This window comes from Pristiophorus japonicus, chromosome 1, assembly GCF_044704955.1.
Source record: "Pristiophorus japonicus isolate sPriJap1 chromosome 1, sPriJap1.hap1, whole genome shotgun sequence".
Classification (NCBI taxonomy): Eukaryota; Metazoa; Chordata; class Chondrichthyes; family Pristiophoridae; genus Pristiophorus; species Pristiophorus japonicus.
Genome location: NC_091977.1, coordinates 397214746 through 397234615, shown reverse-complemented (window position 1 = coordinate 397234615; position 19870 = coordinate 397214746). Strand labels below are relative to the sequence as shown.

The 19870-nt window shown below is 45.3% G+C and overlaps 1 protein-coding gene across 3 annotated transcripts in view; it reads right to left on the bottom strand.

Annotated features, from left to right (window-relative positions):
- The window catches only part of arfgef1 (ADP-ribosylation factor guanine nucleotide-exchange factor 1 (brefeldin A-inhibited)), a 375012-nt gene that overhangs the window by 52719 nt on the left and 302423 nt on the right, over nucleotides 1-19870 (bottom strand). For 2 of the 3 annotated variants that reach the window (XM_070891344.1, XM_070891358.1), the window contains 4 exons: nucleotides 16348-16483; nucleotides 8685-8823; nucleotides 4031-4100; nucleotides 1949-1993 (listed from right to left, as the gene is read on the bottom strand). In XM_070891344.1, the coding sequence (XP_070747445.1) occupies nucleotides 1949-1993; nucleotides 4031-4100; nucleotides 8685-8823; nucleotides 16348-16483 (390 nt within the window). The remainder of the gene's footprint in view (nucleotides 1-1948; nucleotides 1994-4030; nucleotides 4101-8684; nucleotides 8824-16347; nucleotides 16484-19870) is intronic. The other variant, XM_070891351.1, reaches the window with a different exon arrangement.

The following is a 19870-nucleotide window of genomic DNA, read 5'->3' as shown; positions in this document are numbered from 1 at the left end:
TCCAGCCCCTTTGCAATAAAGGCCAACATTCCATTTGTCTTCCTGATTACTTGCTGTACCGGCATACAAACTTTTTGTGTTTCATGCACAAGGATTTACAGGTCTCTCTGGACTGCAGCATTTTGTAATTTCTCTCCATTTAAATAATAATTTGCTTTTTTATTTTTTCTGCCAAAGTAGATAACCTCACACTTTCCCAGATTATACTCCATCTGCCAAATTGTTGCCCACTCACTTAGCCTGTCTATATCTCTTTGCAGATGTTTATGCCCTCCTCACAACTTGCTTTCCCACCCATCTTTGTATCATCAGCAAACTTGGCTACAGTACACTTGGTCCCTTCATTCAAATCATTAATAAAGATTGTAACTAGTTGAGGCCCCAGCACTGATACCTGTGGCACCCACTAGTTACCCCATCCAGAAAATGACCCATTTATCCCGACTCTGTTTTCTGTTAGTTAGCCAATCCTCTATCCATGTTAATATATTACCCCCAACCCCATGAGCTCTTATCTTGTGCAGTAACCTTTTATGTGGCACCTTATCGAACGCCTTCTGGAAATCCAAATGCACCACATCCACTGGTTCCCCACGTATCCATCCTGCTCATTACATCCTCAAAGAACTCCAGCAAATTTGTCAGACATCATTTCCCTTTCATAAAAACCATGCTGACTCTGCTTGACTGTATTATGCTTTTCCAAATGTCCTGCTACTGTTTCCTTAATAATGGACTCCAGTATTTTCCCAACAGATGTTAGGCTAACTGATCTATAGTTTTCTGCTTTCTGTCTGCTTCTGTCCGCTTTTTTAAATAGGCTCGTTACATTTGCGGTTTTTCAATCTGTTGGGACCTCACCAGAATCCAGGGAATTTTGGTAGATTACAACCAATGCATCCACTAGCTCTGCAGCCACTTCTTTTAAGACACGAGGATGCAAGCCATCAGGTCCAGGGGACTTGTCCACCTTTAGTCCATTATTTTACCGAGTACTTTTTCTTTTGTGATAGTGATTGTTTTAAGTTCCTCCCTCCCTATAGCCACTTATTGGGATGTTTTTAGTGTCTTCTCCCATGAAGAGCGATACAAAATATTTGTTCAAAGTCTCTGCCATTTCCCTATTTTCTATTATTAATTCCCCAGTCTCATCCTCCAATGTTTGCTTTAGCTACTCTCTTGCTTTTTTATATACCTGTAGAAACTCTTACTATCGGTTTTTATAGAAACATAGAAAATAGGTGCAGGAGTAGACCATTCGGCTCTTCGAGCCTGCACCGCATTCAATGAGTTCATGGCTGAACATGCAACTTCAGTACCCCATTCCTGCTTTCGCGCCATATCCCTTGATCCCCCTAGTAGTAAGGACTACATCTAACTCCTTTTTGAATATATTTAGTGAATTGGCCTCAACAACTTTCTGTGGTAGAGAATTCCACATTTCTTGCTTGTTTACTTTTGTAATCTATCTTCTCCCTCTATTACTTTTTTTAGTTGTCCTTTGCTGGTTTTTAAAAGTTTCCGAATCCTCTGGCCTCCCACTAATCTTGGCCACTTTGTATGCCATTGTTTTCAATTTGATACCTTCCTTTACTTCCTTAGTTAACCACAGATGATTCTTCCTTCTCTTAAAAGTCTTTCCTTCTCACTGGAATATATTTTTGTTGAGTCATGAAATATCTCCTTAAATATCTGCCACTGCTTATCAACCATCTTACACTTTAACCTATTTTCCCAGTCCACTTTAGCCAACTCTACCTTCCTTCAATGCTACTGATGGGATTATTTTCCTTAGCTAGATTAAAATGTTTTCCAAAGTTATTTGAAGAAAAGCAAGACGACAAATTTCAAATTTGGTTCAAATAAAATTGATGTCGATTTTTTTTCCAACACAGAGAAGTTGTGTGTGAATATGACAGAGATAAACAACAGTGCTCTGATTACGCACCTGTTGTGGCTTTCTCGTGTTCTCAACTTTAGAAAGTGTATTAAGCTGAGATGGAGAGGAAAGAGAAAGGTCAGAGAAAAGGATGAGAGAAACACACACACGGGACATAGAGAATGCATTTTTATTTAATGTTACTTCAATTATTTTTCTTAAAAAGTTACATTTTGAAGCCAACTAATTATTTCTAGCTCTATTTTGGTGACAATAGTTAATGATAATTGCTTGCACATGTAAGATAAGGATTTGAATTTCTAGCACACGAGAGAGTGAAAGGCAGACAGGCAGTTTCCTTTCTTATTCTAATTACGTTCATTAAAGAAAAGTTGCATTTTGAAAGAAAGCAAAGTCTCAGAGGGGAAACAGAGAAGTGGAGGGGAGGAGGGAAATAGATTAAGGGTAAAGGGGCCTCTGGATGCTTGTAACCAGCCCTTAGAGGGAATGAGTAAGGGTAGGGTGAAGAGTGGAGTGAAGGTTAAGACGAGTGACAATGGACTATAATTCAGTAACAAATTATGGCAACAACTTGTATTTATATAGCACCTTTAACATAGTGAAACGTTCCAAGGCACTTCACAGGAGTATTGACTGATAAAATAATTTGGCACCGAGCTGCACAAGCTGAAATTAGCGCAAGTGACCAAAAGCTTGGTCAAAGAGGTAGGTTTTAAGGAGTGTCTTGAAGGAGGAAAGAGAGGTAGAGAGGTGAAGAAATTTAGGCAGGGAGTTCCAGAGCTTGGGGCCGGGGCAACAGAAGGCACGGTCACCAACGGTTGAGCGATTATAAGGAATGCTCAAGGCGGCAGAATTAGAGGAGCGCAGACATCTTGGGGGGGAGGGCCGCTTGTGGGGCTGGAGGAGATGAGAGAGATAGGGAGGGGCGAGGCCATGGAGGGATTTGAAAATAAAGATGAGAATTTTGAAATCCAGGCGTTACTTAACTGGAAGCCAATGTAGGTCAGCGAGCACAGGGGTGATGGGTGAGCGTGACTTGGCACGAGTTAGGACACAGGCAGCTGAGTCTTGGATCACCTCTAATTCACGTAGGGTAGAATGTGGGAGGCCAGCCAGGAGCGTGTTGGAATAGTCAAGTCTAGTGATAACAAACGCATGGATGAGGGTTTCAGCAGCAGATGAGCTGAGGCAGAGACGAAGTCAGGCTATGTTATGGAGGTGGAAATAAACAGTTTAGTGATGGCAATGATATGTGGTCGAAAGTTCATCTCGTGGTCAAATATGATACCAAAGTTCTGAACTGTCTGGTTCAGCCTCAGATATTTGCCAGGAAGAGGGATGGAGTCGGTGGCTAGGAAACAGAGTTTGTGGCAGGAACTCAAGATAATGGCTTCGGTCTTCCCAATATTTAGTTGGAGGAAATTTCTGCTCATCCAGTACTGACAAGCAATCTGACAATTTAGAGACGGTGGAGGTGCACCAGAGGCAACGGTGCGGGAGTGGGAAGAGAAGCCATTGCAGGTGATTCTCTGACTACACCTGCAGAGGTAAGGATGGAACCAGGCGGGTGCAGACTCACCCAGCTGGAAGACAGTGGAGAGGCATTGAAGGAGGATGGTGAGGTCAATCGTGTCAAAGGTTATGACAAGTTGAGAAGGACGAGGAAGGATAGTTTACTTTTGTCACAGTCATATTGGAAGTCATTTGCGACTTTGATAAGAGCCGTCTCGGTACTGTGGCATGGGTGGAAACGTGATTAGAGGGATTCAAACATGGAGTTCTAGGAAAGATGGGCATGGATTTGGGAGGTGACAACACGTTCAAGGACTTTGGAGAGAAAGGGAGGTTTGAGATGGGGGTGGTAGTTTGTAAAGACAGAGGGGGACAAGGTTTTATTTTGAGAGGGTTGATGACAGCAGATTTGAAGGAGACGGGGACTGTACCTGAGGAGAGAGAACCATATTTAATATATTAATAAAAATAGTGTGTGAAATTAAATTGATTTACATAACATAGCTGTCAAAATTCAAAGATAGATTTTAAGACTACATTGATATTTATTAAACTGGTCTACATTCCTTTTGGAAGCTGAAGCCAATATGCTAATTGGGGAAATATTGAAATGCATACCAACTGTTTTTCTCCAGCATCATTTTGTAATGAGTCACCTTCAGTGTGTAAGGGTCGCCATGATAATAACCTAAAATACACAAATTACTGCAACATGATTTCTGTTGCAACTGAAAAGTAATTTTAAACAGTGCTACCACAATAAATAGATTCTATTAAAATAATCCTCATACAGTAAGTCATGCAATACAAACTCATTTTTTTAGCATTTCTATTTAAATTAGTGGTACATCATTTGAAATTATAATTCAGAATTTATACAAAACATTAAATCTGTTTAATTAAACCAATTTTCACAACTAAATCACAATGCAATAATATTTGTAATGCTGTGCTGCAGCAGAATTCATTAATGTTAATGCCTGTAGACATGTTGTAATTTCTGTCAAATTACAATCCTACAAGTGAAATGCAAATTTGATCTGCGGACATTTAACATGTCCATCAAATTCAATGAATTGTATGACCGAGTTGGAGACAGAGTACCACTAAAATTTCATATATATTACTTAACACATTATTTACAAACAGTAACTTTGATCAGCAAAGAGATGTCCTATTATAGGGATAACATGCAGTATTGTCTGTTCAGAGGGTAAATGCACCCAACTGGTGTGACATTGAGCCATGCAGACAAAGATCATCCTAGGTCTCATAACGTAGGAATATAGCAACAGGTGTAGGCCATTTTGCCCCTCGAGCCTATTCAGCCATTCAATGAGATCATGGCTGATATGTGACCTAACTCCATATAGCCGTCTTTGCCTCATATCCCTTAATACCTTTGGTTCGCAAAAATCTATATACAATCATAGGAATAGGAGTAGGCCATTTACTTTAATAAATATAGCTGGAAATACTCGGGTTAGGCATCATCTGTAGAGACAGAAAATGTTTCAGGTCGATGGATCTTTCGTGTTCTGACGATAGGTCATCGACCTGAAGCATTAACTCTGTTTCTCTCTCCACAGATGCTGCCTGACCCGCTGAGTATTTCTAGCAGCTGCAGTATTTTGCTTTGGTAGGCCATTTGCTGGTTGTGAGCCAGCTAATCAGCCAAGGTAGCAGTATGAACACTACAAAAACATTCCCAGATTAGAAAGGGGAAAACAAAACAAAATGTAAGTACTGAAAATGGGTTTCAAAAGCTTTATTTGAAGTATATTAACCTCATACAGGCACCCTCTGCTCCATCCAACTGATTTTCTTCCATACCACACCCATCCTATATCTGAGGGAGGACAATGCTCTCGCAGGCCAATAATAATATCCACAGTTGGCAGTTAAGAGGCACAATAGAATAGCTTGGGTGGAAATTATCTTTTTGGTTCAGCCTCTTCCTGTGCGGTGACACCCAGTGGCTGCTCTGTGGTTTCTAGCTGCAGTTCCACTCAGAGCACTAGCTAAGCAGAGATGGGGACCTGTGTCCCAACACGCCATGATACTCTGTGTTGCTGCTCTAACGTAGTGCAGCACCCTAGGATTCATCAGTTTTGTACTACAGGTTCAAGATTATGCAATTTGGATTAAATCAGGAAGTACAATGGCCTGGAATTTGCATTCAGAATGACGGTGATCATTCCATCTTTGAAACTGACTGCAACTTTGGGATTTGGCCCATGCGGAAATCCTGAAGTTGCAGTCTGTCAATGACAACTGTGCCCTCTTCCCCCAAAGAGCCGGCAATTTGTGTAATCAGCCAAATTGGGGAAACTAACATAAACACAATCTCTTCTGCTGTAAGTACACAGTTAAATTCCCCAGTAAAAGTTAGACCCAGAGAGATTAGTTGTCACTGTGGTTTTGACAGTGTTATTACTGCTAAACAAATGTTAAGAACCTGGAAAACTAATTATAGTTTTGTGCAGAGTGAAATCTGTCCATTTTAATAAAAATAAGAAACTTTTCAACAAAGTTTTAATTTTTTTTTAAAAACTTTGCCCATCTCTATTGTCTGTTTGCCTTTTCTCCATGTGAGAACCTAACCTTTGTTTTGCTCTCACTAAAAAAAAAAATGTCACAGCAGTTGGCACAAGGGGATCCCCATTAACTTCCATTGATTTAAATTGAAGGTCGAAAAACTCGAAGTTCTCAACACAGTGATTGTGAGATCCTTGCACAAAGCGTACTTCAGGGCCATGAGCGAACGCCATCGCTTTGCTGCTGACCACGAATTCCTGGCCAATGTATACATTGCAAATTCAGTACAAGGTCAAATGCCAACTGTGTGAGACTTCATGGCCTATTTCTGACAAACCAATGAGCTCATTTGACCATATTGCAAGCAGTAGTTATCAAATCCAATGAGCAGCAGTATTCTGCCAAATTCCAATAAAGCAAACTCTTTTTCTTGTATTGGCTCACTTCACATGATATTGCCCTTTATAAATCTACCTCCATGATTTAAGTCGATTGACACAGTTGGGTTGTATTATAAACTTATGTAAGGAACAATAAATCTTTTATACAATGAGTAGTAGCTGAGCTATACAGGCCAAGAAGATACCAGGTTCAATCCCTAGCCTATGCATAAGAAATAGGAGGAGGAGTAGGCCATTTGGCCCCTCGAGCCTGCTCCGCCATTCAATAAGATCATAGCTGATCTGATCTTGGCCTCAACTCCACTTTCACGCCCGCTCCCCATAACCCTTGACTCCCTTATCACTCAAAGATCTGTCTATCTCCACCTTAAATATATTCAATGACTTGGACTCCACAGCTCTCTGGGGTAGAGAATTCCAAATATTAACGACCCCGAGAGATGAAATTCCTCCTCATTTCCGTTTTAAATGGGCGACCCCTTTTTCTGAAACACCTAATTCTAGATTCCCCCACGAGGGGAAACATCCTCTCTGCACCTACCCTGTCAAGCCCCTTCAGAATCTTATACATTTCAATAAGATCACCTCTCATTCTTCTAAACTCCAATGAGTAAAGGCCCAAACTTTCTTCATAAGACAACCCCTTTATCTCAGGAATCAACCGCGTGAACCTTCTCTGAACTGCCACCAATGCAAGTATATCCCCCCTTAAATAAGGAGACCAAAACTGTACGCAGTACTCCAGGTGTGGTCTCACCAACGCCCTGCACAGTTGTAGCAGGACTTCTCTACTTTTATTACTCCATCCCCCTTGCAAAAAAGGCCAACATTCCATTTGCTTTCCTAATTACTTGCTGTACCTGCATGCTAACTTTTTGTGTTTCATGTACAAGGACCCCCAGATCCCTCTGCACCGCAGCATTTTGTAATTTCTCCCCATTTAAATAATAATTTGCTTTTTCATTCTTCCAAAATGGATAACCTCAAATTTTCCCACATTATACTTCATCTGCCACATTTTTGCCCACTCACTTAGCCTATCTATATCCCTTTGCAGATTCCAGGCATCTTCCTCACAACTTGCTTTCCCATCTATCTTTGTATCGTCAGCAAATTTGGCTACATTACGTTCGGTCCCTTCATCTGTCATTAATATAGATTGTAAATAGTTGAGGCCCCAGCACTAATCCCTGAGGCACCCCACTAGTTACAGTTTGCCAATCTGAAAATGGTCCATTCATCCAGACTCTCTGTTTTCTGTTAGTTAACCAATCTTCTATCCATGCTAATATATTATCCCCAATTCCCTGAGCTCTTATCTTTTGCAGTAACCTTTTATGTGGCACCTTAACAAATGCCTTCTGGAAATCCAAATAAACGACATCTACTGGTTCCCCTTTATCCACCCTGCTCGTTACATCCTCAAAGAACTCCAGCAAATTTGTCAGACATGATTTCTCTTTCATAAAACCATGCTGACTCTGCTTAACTGTATTATAATTTTCTAAATGTCCCGCTACTACTTGCTTAATAATGGACTCCAGCATTTTCCCAATGACAGATGTTAGGCTAACTGGTCTGTAGTTTCCTGCTTTCTGTCTCCCTCCTTTCTTAAATAGGGGCGTTACATTTGCAGTTTTCCAATCCGCTGCAACCTCTCCAGAATCCAGGGAATTTTGGTAGATTACAACCAATGCATCCACTATCTCTGCAGCCACTTCTTTTAAGACCCTAGGATGCAGGCCATCAGGTCCAGGGGACTTGTCCACCTTTAGTCCCATTAGTTTGCCTAGTACTTTTTTTCTAGTAGTGGTCCAATGATTGGTCTCAGCAACTCTGGGTTATGAACAGGAAAACTGGTTCATGATTTCTATCCAGTGATCATTACTGAAATGTACTGATGTCAATGTTGGGCGAGGACAAGATCAGGTTTGGTTGAAATGCAACCGTGATTGAATCACCTGCCAACACTTACTGTTGACCTCAAGGATGAATATCCACTAACTGGCTAATGGACATGGGTGCCCATGGAACCACACCTAGCCAAGGCGTCTATTCATTCAGGAGAAGAGGGAAAGGGAGTAAACCAGTGAGAAAAAATTACATTTGTAGAATCAAACATTTAATGTTTTACCTATTCAAAGACTGCACCAGCATATTTTCTTTTATTAACACATTACTGTAACTTTATAATGTACTAGGACCTTCAAGCAATGATACAAAGTAGTTTAGAAAATATATTATTGAATTTTAAAGGATTAATATAAACCCCATTACACAGGATGTATGGTTACGAAAGTTAAGCTTTTTTTTCTATTTAAGAGGTTTCTTACGCATGAGGAATAGTTGTCTTGAAGATGTCCAACATGCAGTTGCAAGTTTTGTCCCACGTTTCTGGCAAAAACTTTTCCCCATTCAGAATGACAACATTCTCCAGACAATTAGTACCAGAACGAGCTAGTTGTTCATTATCTGAGAAAAACAAGACTTATTAATAGAATGATTAAAAAAATTATGAAACTTAACAATTTATGTATGGCTGCATTCATACTACAGCTATAGTACAGGTGCAAAGTAGTTTTACTGTCACCAGAGCAATCCTCCTCCAGTAAGTTTCATTTTGCTTCACTCCAGAGCGAGGTCCGGTATTGACTCTGAATGTACACTACTGTTTTAGCATTGGTGCAAGTAATAACATTCTGGACTGATTGTGCAGTTGTAGTGTAAATTCATGCTTTAACGTAAACATTTCTTTACAAGACCACATGCCACCATATACCTTCCCTCCAGCCAAGATGGTACAAAGGTCTAGCCCCAAACTTTTTCATAAACTGCAATGTCAATCTTTGATCAGCCAGAATTAAGTGATATTTGAGTAACGGAAGATCAACTTCTTCACACCATCACTATGAGGAACAACTGCTTTGGTGTTGATTTTAAGTGACGGACAGTTCTCAAACCTATTTTTAGTTGAACTTTTAGTCTCAGTTATACAGCCACTTTAGTTTTAATTCAAAGCAGTTATGGGTCTGCATCTATATAAAAGTGCATTATAACTTGGAGGTCAGATCAATCCAACTCCTGTGTGCATGAAAGCCAAGTTATATGCGATCCTCTCCATAAGAACATAAGAAAAAGTAGGAGTAGGCCATTTGGCCCATCGATCCTGCTCCGTCATTCAGTAAGATCAGGGCTGATCTGATAGAAGCAGCCAGTGTGGGGTCCTTTTGGCCCGGGATAGAAGCGGGCCGGTGCGGGGACCCTTCGGCTCGGGATAGAAGTGGGCCGGTGCGGGGTCCCTTCGGCTCGGGATAGAAGCGGGCCGGTGCGGGGTCCCTTCGGCCCGGGATAGAAGCGGGCCGGTGTGGGGTCCCTTCGGCTCGGGATAGAAGTGGGCCGGTGCGGGGTCCCTTCGGCTCGGGATAGAAGCGGGCCGGTGCGGGGTCCCTTCGGCTCGGGATAGAAGCGGGCCGGTGCGGGGTCCCTTCGGCCCGGGATAGAAGTGGGCCGGTGCGGGGTCCCTTCGGCCTGGGATAGAAGTGGGCCGGTGCGGGGTCCCTTCGGCTCGGGATAGAAGTGGGCCGGTGCGGGGTCCCTTCGGCTCGGGATAGAAGCGGGCCGGTGCGGGGTCCCTTCGGCCCGGGATAGAAGCGGGCCGGTGCGGGGTCCCTTCGGCTCGGGATAGAAGTGGGCCGGTGCGGGGTCCCTTCGGCTCGGGATAGAAGCGGGCCGGTGCGGGGTCCCTTCGGCTCGGGATAGAAGTGGGCCGGTGCGGGGTCCCTTCGGCTCGGGATAGAAGCGGGCCGGTGCGGGGTCCCTTCGGCTCGGGATAGAAGCGGGCCGGTGCGGGGTCCCTTCGGCCCGGGATAGAAGTGGGCCGGTGCGGGGTCCCTTCGGCCTGGGATAGAAGTGGGCCGGTGCGGGGTCCCTTCGGCCCGGGATAGAAGTGGGCCGGTGCGGGGTCCCTTCGGCCCGGGATAGAAGTGGGCCGGTGCGGGGTCCCTTCGGCCTGGGATAGAAGTGGGCCGGTGTGGGGTCCCTTCGGCTCGGGATAGAAGTGGGCCGGTGCGGGGTCCCTTCGGCTCGGGATAGAAGCGGGCCGGTGCGGGGTCCCTTCGGCCCGGGATAGAAGTGGGCCGGTGTGGGGTCCCTTCGGCTCGGGATAGAAGTGGGCCGGTGCGGGGTCCCTTCGGCCCGGGATAGAAGCGGGGTCCCTTCGGCCCGGGATAGAAGTGGGCCGGTGCGGGGTCCCTTCGGCTCGGGATAGAAGTGGGCCGGTGCAGGGTCCCTTCGGCCCGGGATAGAAGCGGGCCGGTGCGGGGTCCCTTTGCTCGCTCCACCTCAGTCAACAAGCTCCCTGCTGGAGTGGAACTAAACTACAGAACCAGTGGGAAGCTGTTTACCTGATGCCGCCTCCAGGCCAGGTCCAAGATCACTCCAACCTCTGTCATTGAGCTACAGTACGCGGACGATGCCTGCATCTGCGCACATTCTGAGGCTGAACTCCAGGATATAGTCGATGTATTCACCGAGGCATATGAAAGCATGGGCCTTACGCTTAAAATCCGTAAGAGAAAGGTCCTCCACCAGCCTGTCCTTGCTGCACAGCACTGCCCCCCAGTCATCAAGATATACGGCACGGCCCTCGACAAGGTGGACCATTTCCCATACCTCGGGAGCCCCTTATCAACAAAGGCAGACATTGATGCGGAGATTCAGCATCGCCTCCAGTGCAGCCATCGGCCATCTGAGGAAAAGAATGTTCGAAGACTAGCCCCTCAAATCTACCACCAAGCTCATGGTCTACAGGGCTGTAGTAATACCCGCCCTCCTGTATGGATCAGAGACATGGACGATGTACAGAAGACACCTCAAGTCGCTGGAGATATATCACCAACAATGTCTCCGCAAGATCCTGCAAATCCCCTGGGAGGACAGGCGCACCAACATCAGTGTCCTTGGCCAGGCTAACATCCCCAGCATTGAAGCACTGACCATACTCGATCAGCTTCGCTGGGCAGGCCACATAGTTCACATGCCAGACACGAGACTTCCTAAGCAAATGCTCTATGCGGAACTCCTTCATGGCAAACGAGCCAAAGGTGGGCAGCGGAAACGTTACAAGGACACCCTCAAAGCCTCCCTGATAAAGTGCGACATCACCACTGACACCTGGGAGTCCATTGCCGAAGACCGCCCTAGGTGCATCCGGGGGGGGTGTTGAGCTCTTCGAATCTCAACGCCGAGAGCGCGAAGAGGTCAAACGCAGGCAGCGGAAGGAACATGCGGCAAACCAGTCCCACCCACCCCTTCCCTTGACGAATGTCTGTCCCACTGGTGACAGGGTCTATGGTTCTCGTATTGGACTGTTCAGCCACCAAAGAACACACTTCAGGAGTGGAAGCAAGTCTTCCTCGATTCCATGGGATTGCCTATGATGATGGCTGATCTGATCATGGACTCAGCTCCACTTCCCTGCCCGCTCCTCATAACCCTTTATTCCCTTATCGCTCAAAAATCTGTCTTTCTCCGCCTTAAATATATTCAATGACCCAGCCTCCATCGCTCTCTGGGACAGAGAATTCCAGAGATTTGCAACCCACAGAGAAGAAATTCCTCCTCATCTCAGTTTTAAATGGGCATCCCCTTATTTTGAGGCTATGTCCCCTAGTTTTAGTTTCCCCTATGAGTGGAAATATCCTTTCTGCATCCACCTTGTTGAGCCCCCTCATCATCTTATATGTTTCGATAAGATCACCTCTCATTCTTCTGAACTCCAATGTGTATAGGCCCAAACTACTCAACCTATCCTCATAAGTCAACCCCCTCATCTCCGGAATCAACCTAATGAACCTTCTCTGAACAGCCTCCAATGCAAGCATATCCTTCCTCAAATACGGTGACCAAAACTGTACGCAGTACTCTAGGTGTGGCCTTACCAATACCCCAAACAGTTGTAGCACGACTTCTCTGCTTTTATACTCTATCCCCCTTGCAATAAAGGCCAACATTCCATTTGCCTTCCTGATTACTTGCTGTACCTGCATACAAACTTTTTGTGTTTCATGCACAAGGACCCCCAGGTCTCTCTGTACTGCAACACACTGCAATTTTTCTGCATTTAAATTGTAATTTGCTTTTCTATTTTTTCTGCCAAAGTGGATAACATCACATTTTCCCACATTATACTCCATCTGCCAAATTTTTGCCCACTCACTTAGCCTGTCGATATCACTTTGCAGATGTTTGTGTCCTCCTCACAACTTGCTTTCCCACCCATCATTGTATCATCAGCAAACTTGGCTACATTACACTCGGTCCCTTCATCCAAGTCATTAATATAGATTGTAAATAGTTGAGGACCCAGCACCGATCCCTGCGGCACCCCACTAGTTACTGTTTGCCAATCAGAAAATGACCCATTTATCACGACTCTCTATTTTCTGTCAGTTAGCCAATCCTCTATCCATGCTAATATATTAACCCCAACCCCATGAACTTTTATCTTGTGTAGTAACCTTATGTGGCATCTTATCGAATGCCTTCTGGAAATCCAAATACACCAGATCTACTGGTTCCCTCTTATCCACCCTGCTTGTTACATCCTCAAAGAACTCCAGCAAATTTGTCAAACATGGTTTCCCTTTCATAAAACCATGTTGACTCTGCTTGATTGAATTATGCTTTTCCAAACGTCCCGCTACTGCTTCCTCAATAATGGACTCCAGCATTTTCCCAACGACAGATGTTAGGCTAACTGGTCTACAGTTTCCTGCTTTTTGTCTGCTTCCTTTTTTAAATAGGGGCGTTACATTTGCGGTTTTCAAATCTGCTGGGGCCGCCCCAGATTCCAGGGAATTTTGGTAGATTACAACCAATGCATCCACTATCTCTGCAGCCACCTCTTTTAATACCCTAGGATATAAGCCATCTGGTCCAGGGTACTTGTCTGTCTTTAGTCCCATGATTTTACCAAGTACTACTTCATAAGTGATAGTGATTGTATTAAGTTTCTCCCTCCCTTGATTATCCACTATTGGGATGTTTTTAGTGTTTTCTACCGCGAAGACCGATGCAAAATATTTATTCAACTTCTCTGCCATTTCTCTCTTCTCCATTATTAATTCCCCAGTCTCATCCTCTAGGGGACCAACATTTACTTTGGCCACTCTTTTTCTTTTTATGTATCTGTAGAAACTCTTACTCTCTATTTTTATATTTCATGCTAGTTTACTCTCAATCTATTTTCCCCCTCTATCATTTTTTTTAGTCGTTTTTTGATGGCTTTTGAAAGTTTCCCAATCCCCTGGCCTCCCACTAGTCTTGGCCACATTGTATGCCCTTATTTTCAACTTGATACCATCTCTTATTTCCTTAGTTAGCCACGGATGGTTATTCCTTCTCTTAGTCTTTCCTTTCCATTGGGATATATTTTTGTTGCGAGTTATGAAATATCTCCTTAAACGTCTGCCACTGCTCATCAACCGTCCTACACTTGAATCTATTTTCCCAGTCCACTTTAGCCAACTCTGCCCTCATACTTTGTAGTCTCTTTTATTTAAGCTTAGGACACTGGTTTGAGAACCAACTTTTTCACCTTCCGACTGAATTTGAAATTCAACCATGTTATGGTCACTCATTCCAAGAGGATCCTTTACTACGAGATCATTTATTAATCCTGTCTCATTACACAGTAACAGATCTAAGATAGCTTGCTCTCCGCAACGTACTGTTCAAGGAAATGATCCCGGGTACACTCTATGAACTCTTCCTCAAGGCTGCCCTGGCCAATTTGCTTGGTCCAATCAATATGAAGGTTAGAATTGCCCATGATTATTGCCATTCATTTATTACAAGCCTCCATTATTTCTTGATTTATACTCAGTCCAACAGTGTAGTTACTGTTCGGGAGCCTATAGACTACGCCCACCAGTGACTTTTCTCTCTTATTATTCCTTATCTCCACCCAAACTTGTTCAACATCTTGATCCTCTGAGCCAGTATCGTTTCTCACTAATGCAGTGATACTATCCTTTATTAACAGTGCTACCCCACCTCCTTTTCCTTTCTGCCTGTCCTTCCGAATTGTCAAATACCCCTGAATATTTAGTTCCCAGTCCTGGTCATTTACAACCACGTCTCTGTAATGGCCATCAGATTATCATTCGTATCTATTTGTGCCGTCAACTCATCTATTCTGTTATGAATGGTACATGCATTCAGATAAAAAGCTTTTAAATTTTTTTTTTTAAAAAACCATTTTTTTCCGGCTTTGACCTCACTTTCTGATTCACCTTGATGTTTATACACTCTGACCCTTACTTGCACGCTCTGGTTTTTATTTCCCCCAGTGCTATCCTGATCTGTTGCCTTTTCCTTGTTCTTTGACTTTTTACATTTTCGCTCACCTGAATCCTCTCCCCCCCCACAATTAGTTTAAAGCCCTCTCTACAGCCCTGGTTATTTGATTCGCCAGGACCGGAGTCCCAGCATGGTCTAAGTGTAGTCCGTCCGAATGGAACAGCTCCCTCTTACCCCAGTACTGGTGCCAGTGTCGCACGAACCAAAACCCATTTCTACACCAGTCTTTGAGCCACGTGTTTAATTCTCTGATCTTATTTACCCTATGCAAATTTGTTCGTGGCTCAGGTAGTAACCCAGAGATCATTACCTTTGCAGTTCTACTTTTTAATTTGGCCCCTAACTGATTATACTCTCTCAGCAGAACTCTTTCTTTGTCCTATCTATGTCGTTGGTACCCATGTGAACCATGACAACTGGATCTTCCTCCTCCCAGTCCAAGTTCCTCTCCAGCCCTGAGGAGATATCCTTAGCCCAGGCACCGGGCAGGCAACACAGCCTTCGGGACTCACGCTCTCGGCTGCAGAGAACCGTATCTATCCCCCTAATGATACTGTCCCCTACCACTACAACGTTTCTTTTTACTCCCCCCACTTGAATGGCCTCCTGTACCACGGTGCCGTGGTCAGTTTGCTCATCCTCCCTATAGTCCCTGCTCTCGTCCACACGAGGAGTAAGAGCCTCGAACCTGTTGGACAAGAGCAAGGGCCGAGGCTCCTCCATCACTACATCCTGGGTCCCCTTACTTGCCTCGCTTGTAGTCACACCCTCCTGTCCCTGACCATGGACCAAATTTGAATTAATTAATCTAAGGGATGTGACTGCCTCCTGGAACACAGTGTCCAGGTAACTCTCCTTCTCCCTAATGTGTCGTAGCATCTGCAGCTTGGACTCCAGCTCATCAACACGGAGCCGAAGTTCCTCGAGCTGCAGATACTTGCTGTAGATGTGGTCGTGATGTACCTCAATGGGGTCAACCAGCTCCCACATGAAACAGCAGAAACACATCACCTGTCCGGCCATCTCCATGTATTTAATTAATTAGATTTAGTTTTTAGTTATTAAGGCCCTTAATTTAAAGCAGGAGACCAGCTCTCATTGCTTTGGTCTTCACACTGTATGGCATATAACTTAAATCTGATGGGAAGTCAGGATTAAAAAGTACTTAAGTTGCTCAATGCATCCTTTAATGTTATGAAAATACAGATGCTGTTTCCCCAACTTTCCCAACACATAAAAAATGCTGCTGGTGAAATGGACACTCAAAGCACAGACAAAGAGTTTTCTCCTGGAAGGTAAAACACAGCTTATGGTACAACTCTGGAACTTGCTTACATGCTTCACACTTTACAGCCATCAGTCTCAGACCAGTAGGGTAGTGTAACTGCAGCCTAAGAAATCATTCATAAGCAGTGCAGATGTTCAGACAAGTTATTCCAAATTGAAAGAGACAAGTTTCCCATATATATCTACAATACTCTATTATATTAGGGGTCATGCACAATTCTTATAATAAAAACTCAGAAAATCTTAATGCTACATATATTCTATATTAAAATAGGATACTTTGACAGGAAAGATAGCAAAAGCTGTACTAATTGCACGCTTGTAAATGCTTTTCTCTGTTAATCTTACCTTGTTGCACACACCAGTATAACTGTGCAAATATATCATCTAGAAGGACATCATTGAGTACTTCAAAGTACTGAGTGAATACATCACAGATAGCATAAAGTGCATGGTTACAAGTGGTGGTCATCCATTCAGCTTTCTGAAAAATAAAAAAATGTTCTTATGTTATTATCCCAAACTCTTACTCGGTCCTGCCCACACCGATTGTATATTACTACTTATGTTCTTTAGTACCTGCCTATAATGATTGTCACCATAAATTATGTAATTGTAAATTTGAACATTAGTTTTAACCTATATCAAGTGTGTTCAATGGTTGATATTTTCCAACTTTTGGATTATCAGATGATGTAGTGGGAATCCTATATAAATTTTAAATAAGCAAATTACCTTGCAGAAGGGGTATTATTAATCTTTGGCTACCTAACGAAGCAAAGGCATTGTCCACTGGCCGCTAAGAAAACTTCCCATAAAGATCTTATGATCTCTGTGGCGAGAAGTTCAGCTTTTCTGACATTCAATTGGGATCAGTGCAGTGGGAAGTCCATAGTGTGAGCTGCTGTGACGTCAACAAGCTAACTAAGCAGCCAATCACAATGCAGAATTCTCACCGACAGGGAACCAGGAAGTGAAGGAGCTCCTTTTATTCTAACCTTTTAAAAATGTTAGAGAGCAAAACAAAGATTAGGGGAAAAGGTAAATCCGAAATAAAGATGAACAAACTTAAAAAATATATATACTTTTTATATTTAAATTTTTTATTAAAATGAATAAACTTGACATTCCACAGAACTAAAATTAATTTTTATGGGCCATTATATCTGCTTAGCAGTCAATATGCTGCTAAAATCCAGTTACACCTAATCCAACAAGATCTACCTTTCAATGGGTATTACCATGAAAAAAACAAGTTTTCATCAGTTTCACTGATTGCCGGCTATGGGGGTCGGAGGGCACAGTGCAGCTAAATGGTAACACAAGAGATATAGGCCCCGATATTGACAGGGCCAAGTTTTCCAAGCCGGGGGTGGGGTTGGGGGAAGTTTGTGATGGTAAATCAAGAGTTTTACCTCCACAGTGTGCACATTTTTCTGATAGGATTCCCGCCTGGAAATCAGAATGATTGAAGGCTTGGCTTCCAATTGGTGGGGGAGGGAGCATTCCGATGCAGGTAAGGAGCCTGCAGCTGCTCATGGGTTCAGATCCCTGATCAGGGAGTGTCTTTGGATTGGGCACTGGGGCAGAGAACCTATCCCCAGGGAAACTTCGGGGGGGTGGGGGGAAAGGTCAGGAAATGCACTCCTGCCCCTCTTTGCCCACAAGCAGTGCTCTAAGGGCACTTACCTTTTCCTGACGCTGTCCTCAGTGCCCTAGAGCTGCCAGATTTCCCGAGGTCTGGGAAATCCAGCTGGCCAGGGTTAAACCGGCAAGACAGGTTTTGTGGGATGCGCATATTTGCACTACAAAATGCTCTGGTTGGCTCTCCACGATCACATGACCTGATTGGTCCCCTTGGAGGGCAAGACACACCCAGTAGTTTTGCTGAAATGTATAATTAGAACCACCCAACCCAAGTTCTCAGTGACTTTGCAAAGTGCAATTCGAGCCATTCTGACTGCTGTCTTCAGACAGGATAGAGCACCCACCTCCCAGCCCAAGTTCCTGCTCCATCCCAGCCCAAGTTCCTGACACATCAGCCCAATTTCCTGCCCCATCCCAGCCCAAGTTTCTGCCCGCACCCCAGCCCAAGATCCTGAACAGCCCCCCACTCCCTCCCAGCCCAAGTTCCTCATTTTACCCCCCGTCCCCCACACCATCGATGGGGCATTGTGTGTGGCTCACAGATTGTTAACAGGTTTATTGGGTATGAAGTGAATAGTGACACACGCACCAAGCTTTGAGAAATCAGGTGTGGGTGTAAAGGGGGTGGGGTTGGAAGAACATGATCCATCTTCCCAGAGTTCCCTCTCTCCCCTCCGATCGCCTTTCTCTTCCTCAGTCTCTCCACTCACCCTCAGTTTCTCTCTCTTTCCCTGCCCCAGACACCCTCACCCTCAGTCATTCTCTCTCCCTCCTCCCCCAATCTCTCTCTCTCTTTCCAACACCCCCCACCCCGCCAGTCTCTCTCTCTTGCCTCCCACAGTCGCTCTCTCTCTCGAGTTTCTCTCGCTCCTCCTCCCCATGTCTCTCTCGCCGTCTCTCATTCGCTCTCTCTACCTCTCTCCCTATCCCCACTCTCTCGTTCTGTCTCTCTCCCCCTGCACCACCCCCAGTCTCTTGCTCTCTCTCTCTCTACCACAATCTCTCGTGCTCCCTCTCTTCCCCCAATCTCCCCGCAATCTCTCTCTCTCTTCCCCAGTCACTTTCTCTCTCCCCACCAGTCTCTACCTCCCCCTCTCGACCCCAATCTCTCCATTCCCCTCGCCATGCCCCCCCAATCTCTCTCTCTCTTTCCAACACCCCCCACCCCGCCAGTCTCTCTCTCTCTTGCCTCCCACAGTCGCTCTTCTCTCTCTCTCTCTCGAGTTTCTCTCGCTCCTCCTCCCCAGTGTCTCTCTCGCCGTCTCTCATTCGCTCTCTCTACCTCTCTCCCTATCCCCACTCTCTCGTTCTGTCTCTCTCCCCCTGCACCACCCCGTCTCTTGCTCTCTCTCTCTACCACAATCTCTCGTGCTCCCTCTTCCACCAATCTCCCCGCAATCTCTCTCTTCCCCAGTCACTTTCTCTCTCCCCACCACAGTCTCTCCCTCCCCCCTCGACCCGTCTCTCCATTCCCCTCGCCATCCCCCCCAGCCCCTCCCTCCCCCTCTCCATCCCCCCCAGCCTCTCCCTCCCCACCTCAGTTTCTCCCTCTCCCTTCCCACCGTCTCTCCCCGCTCTTCTCCACCCGTCTCTCCCTCTCTCTTTCTCTCTTTCCCCCCCACTCGAGTCTCTCTCTCTCTCCCCCTGCCCCAGTCTACCCACTCTCTCTCCCCTCACCCAGTCTCCCTTCCTCCCCCGCCAGTCTCCCAGTCTTTCTCGCCAACACCCCCCATCTCTCTCTATTCCCCCAGTCTCTCTCTCCCCCACTAGTCTCTTTCTCGCTCTCTCTTCCCCCTCTCCCAGTCTCTCTCTCTCTCCCTCTCCTCCCCCAGTCTCTCTCTCTTTCCCTCTCCTCCCCCAGTCTCTCTCTCTCTCCTCCCCCAGTCTCTCTCTCTCTCCTCCCCCAGTCTCTCTCTCTCTCCCTCTCCTCCCCCAGTCTCTCTCTCTCCTCCCCCAGTCTCTCTCTCTCTCCCTCTCCTCCCCCAGTCTCTCTCTCTTTCCCTCTCCTCCCCCAGTCTCTCTCTCTCTCTCCTCCCCCAGTCTCTCTCCCTCTCCTCCCCCAGTCTCTCTCTCTCTCCCTCTCCTCCCCCAGTCTCTCTCCCTCTCCTCCCCCAGTCTCTCTCCCTCTCCTCCCCCAGTCTCTCTCTCTCTCTCTCCCTCTCCTCCCCCAGTCTCTCTCTCTCTCCCTCTCCTCCCCCAGTCTCTCTCTCTCCTCCCCCAGTCT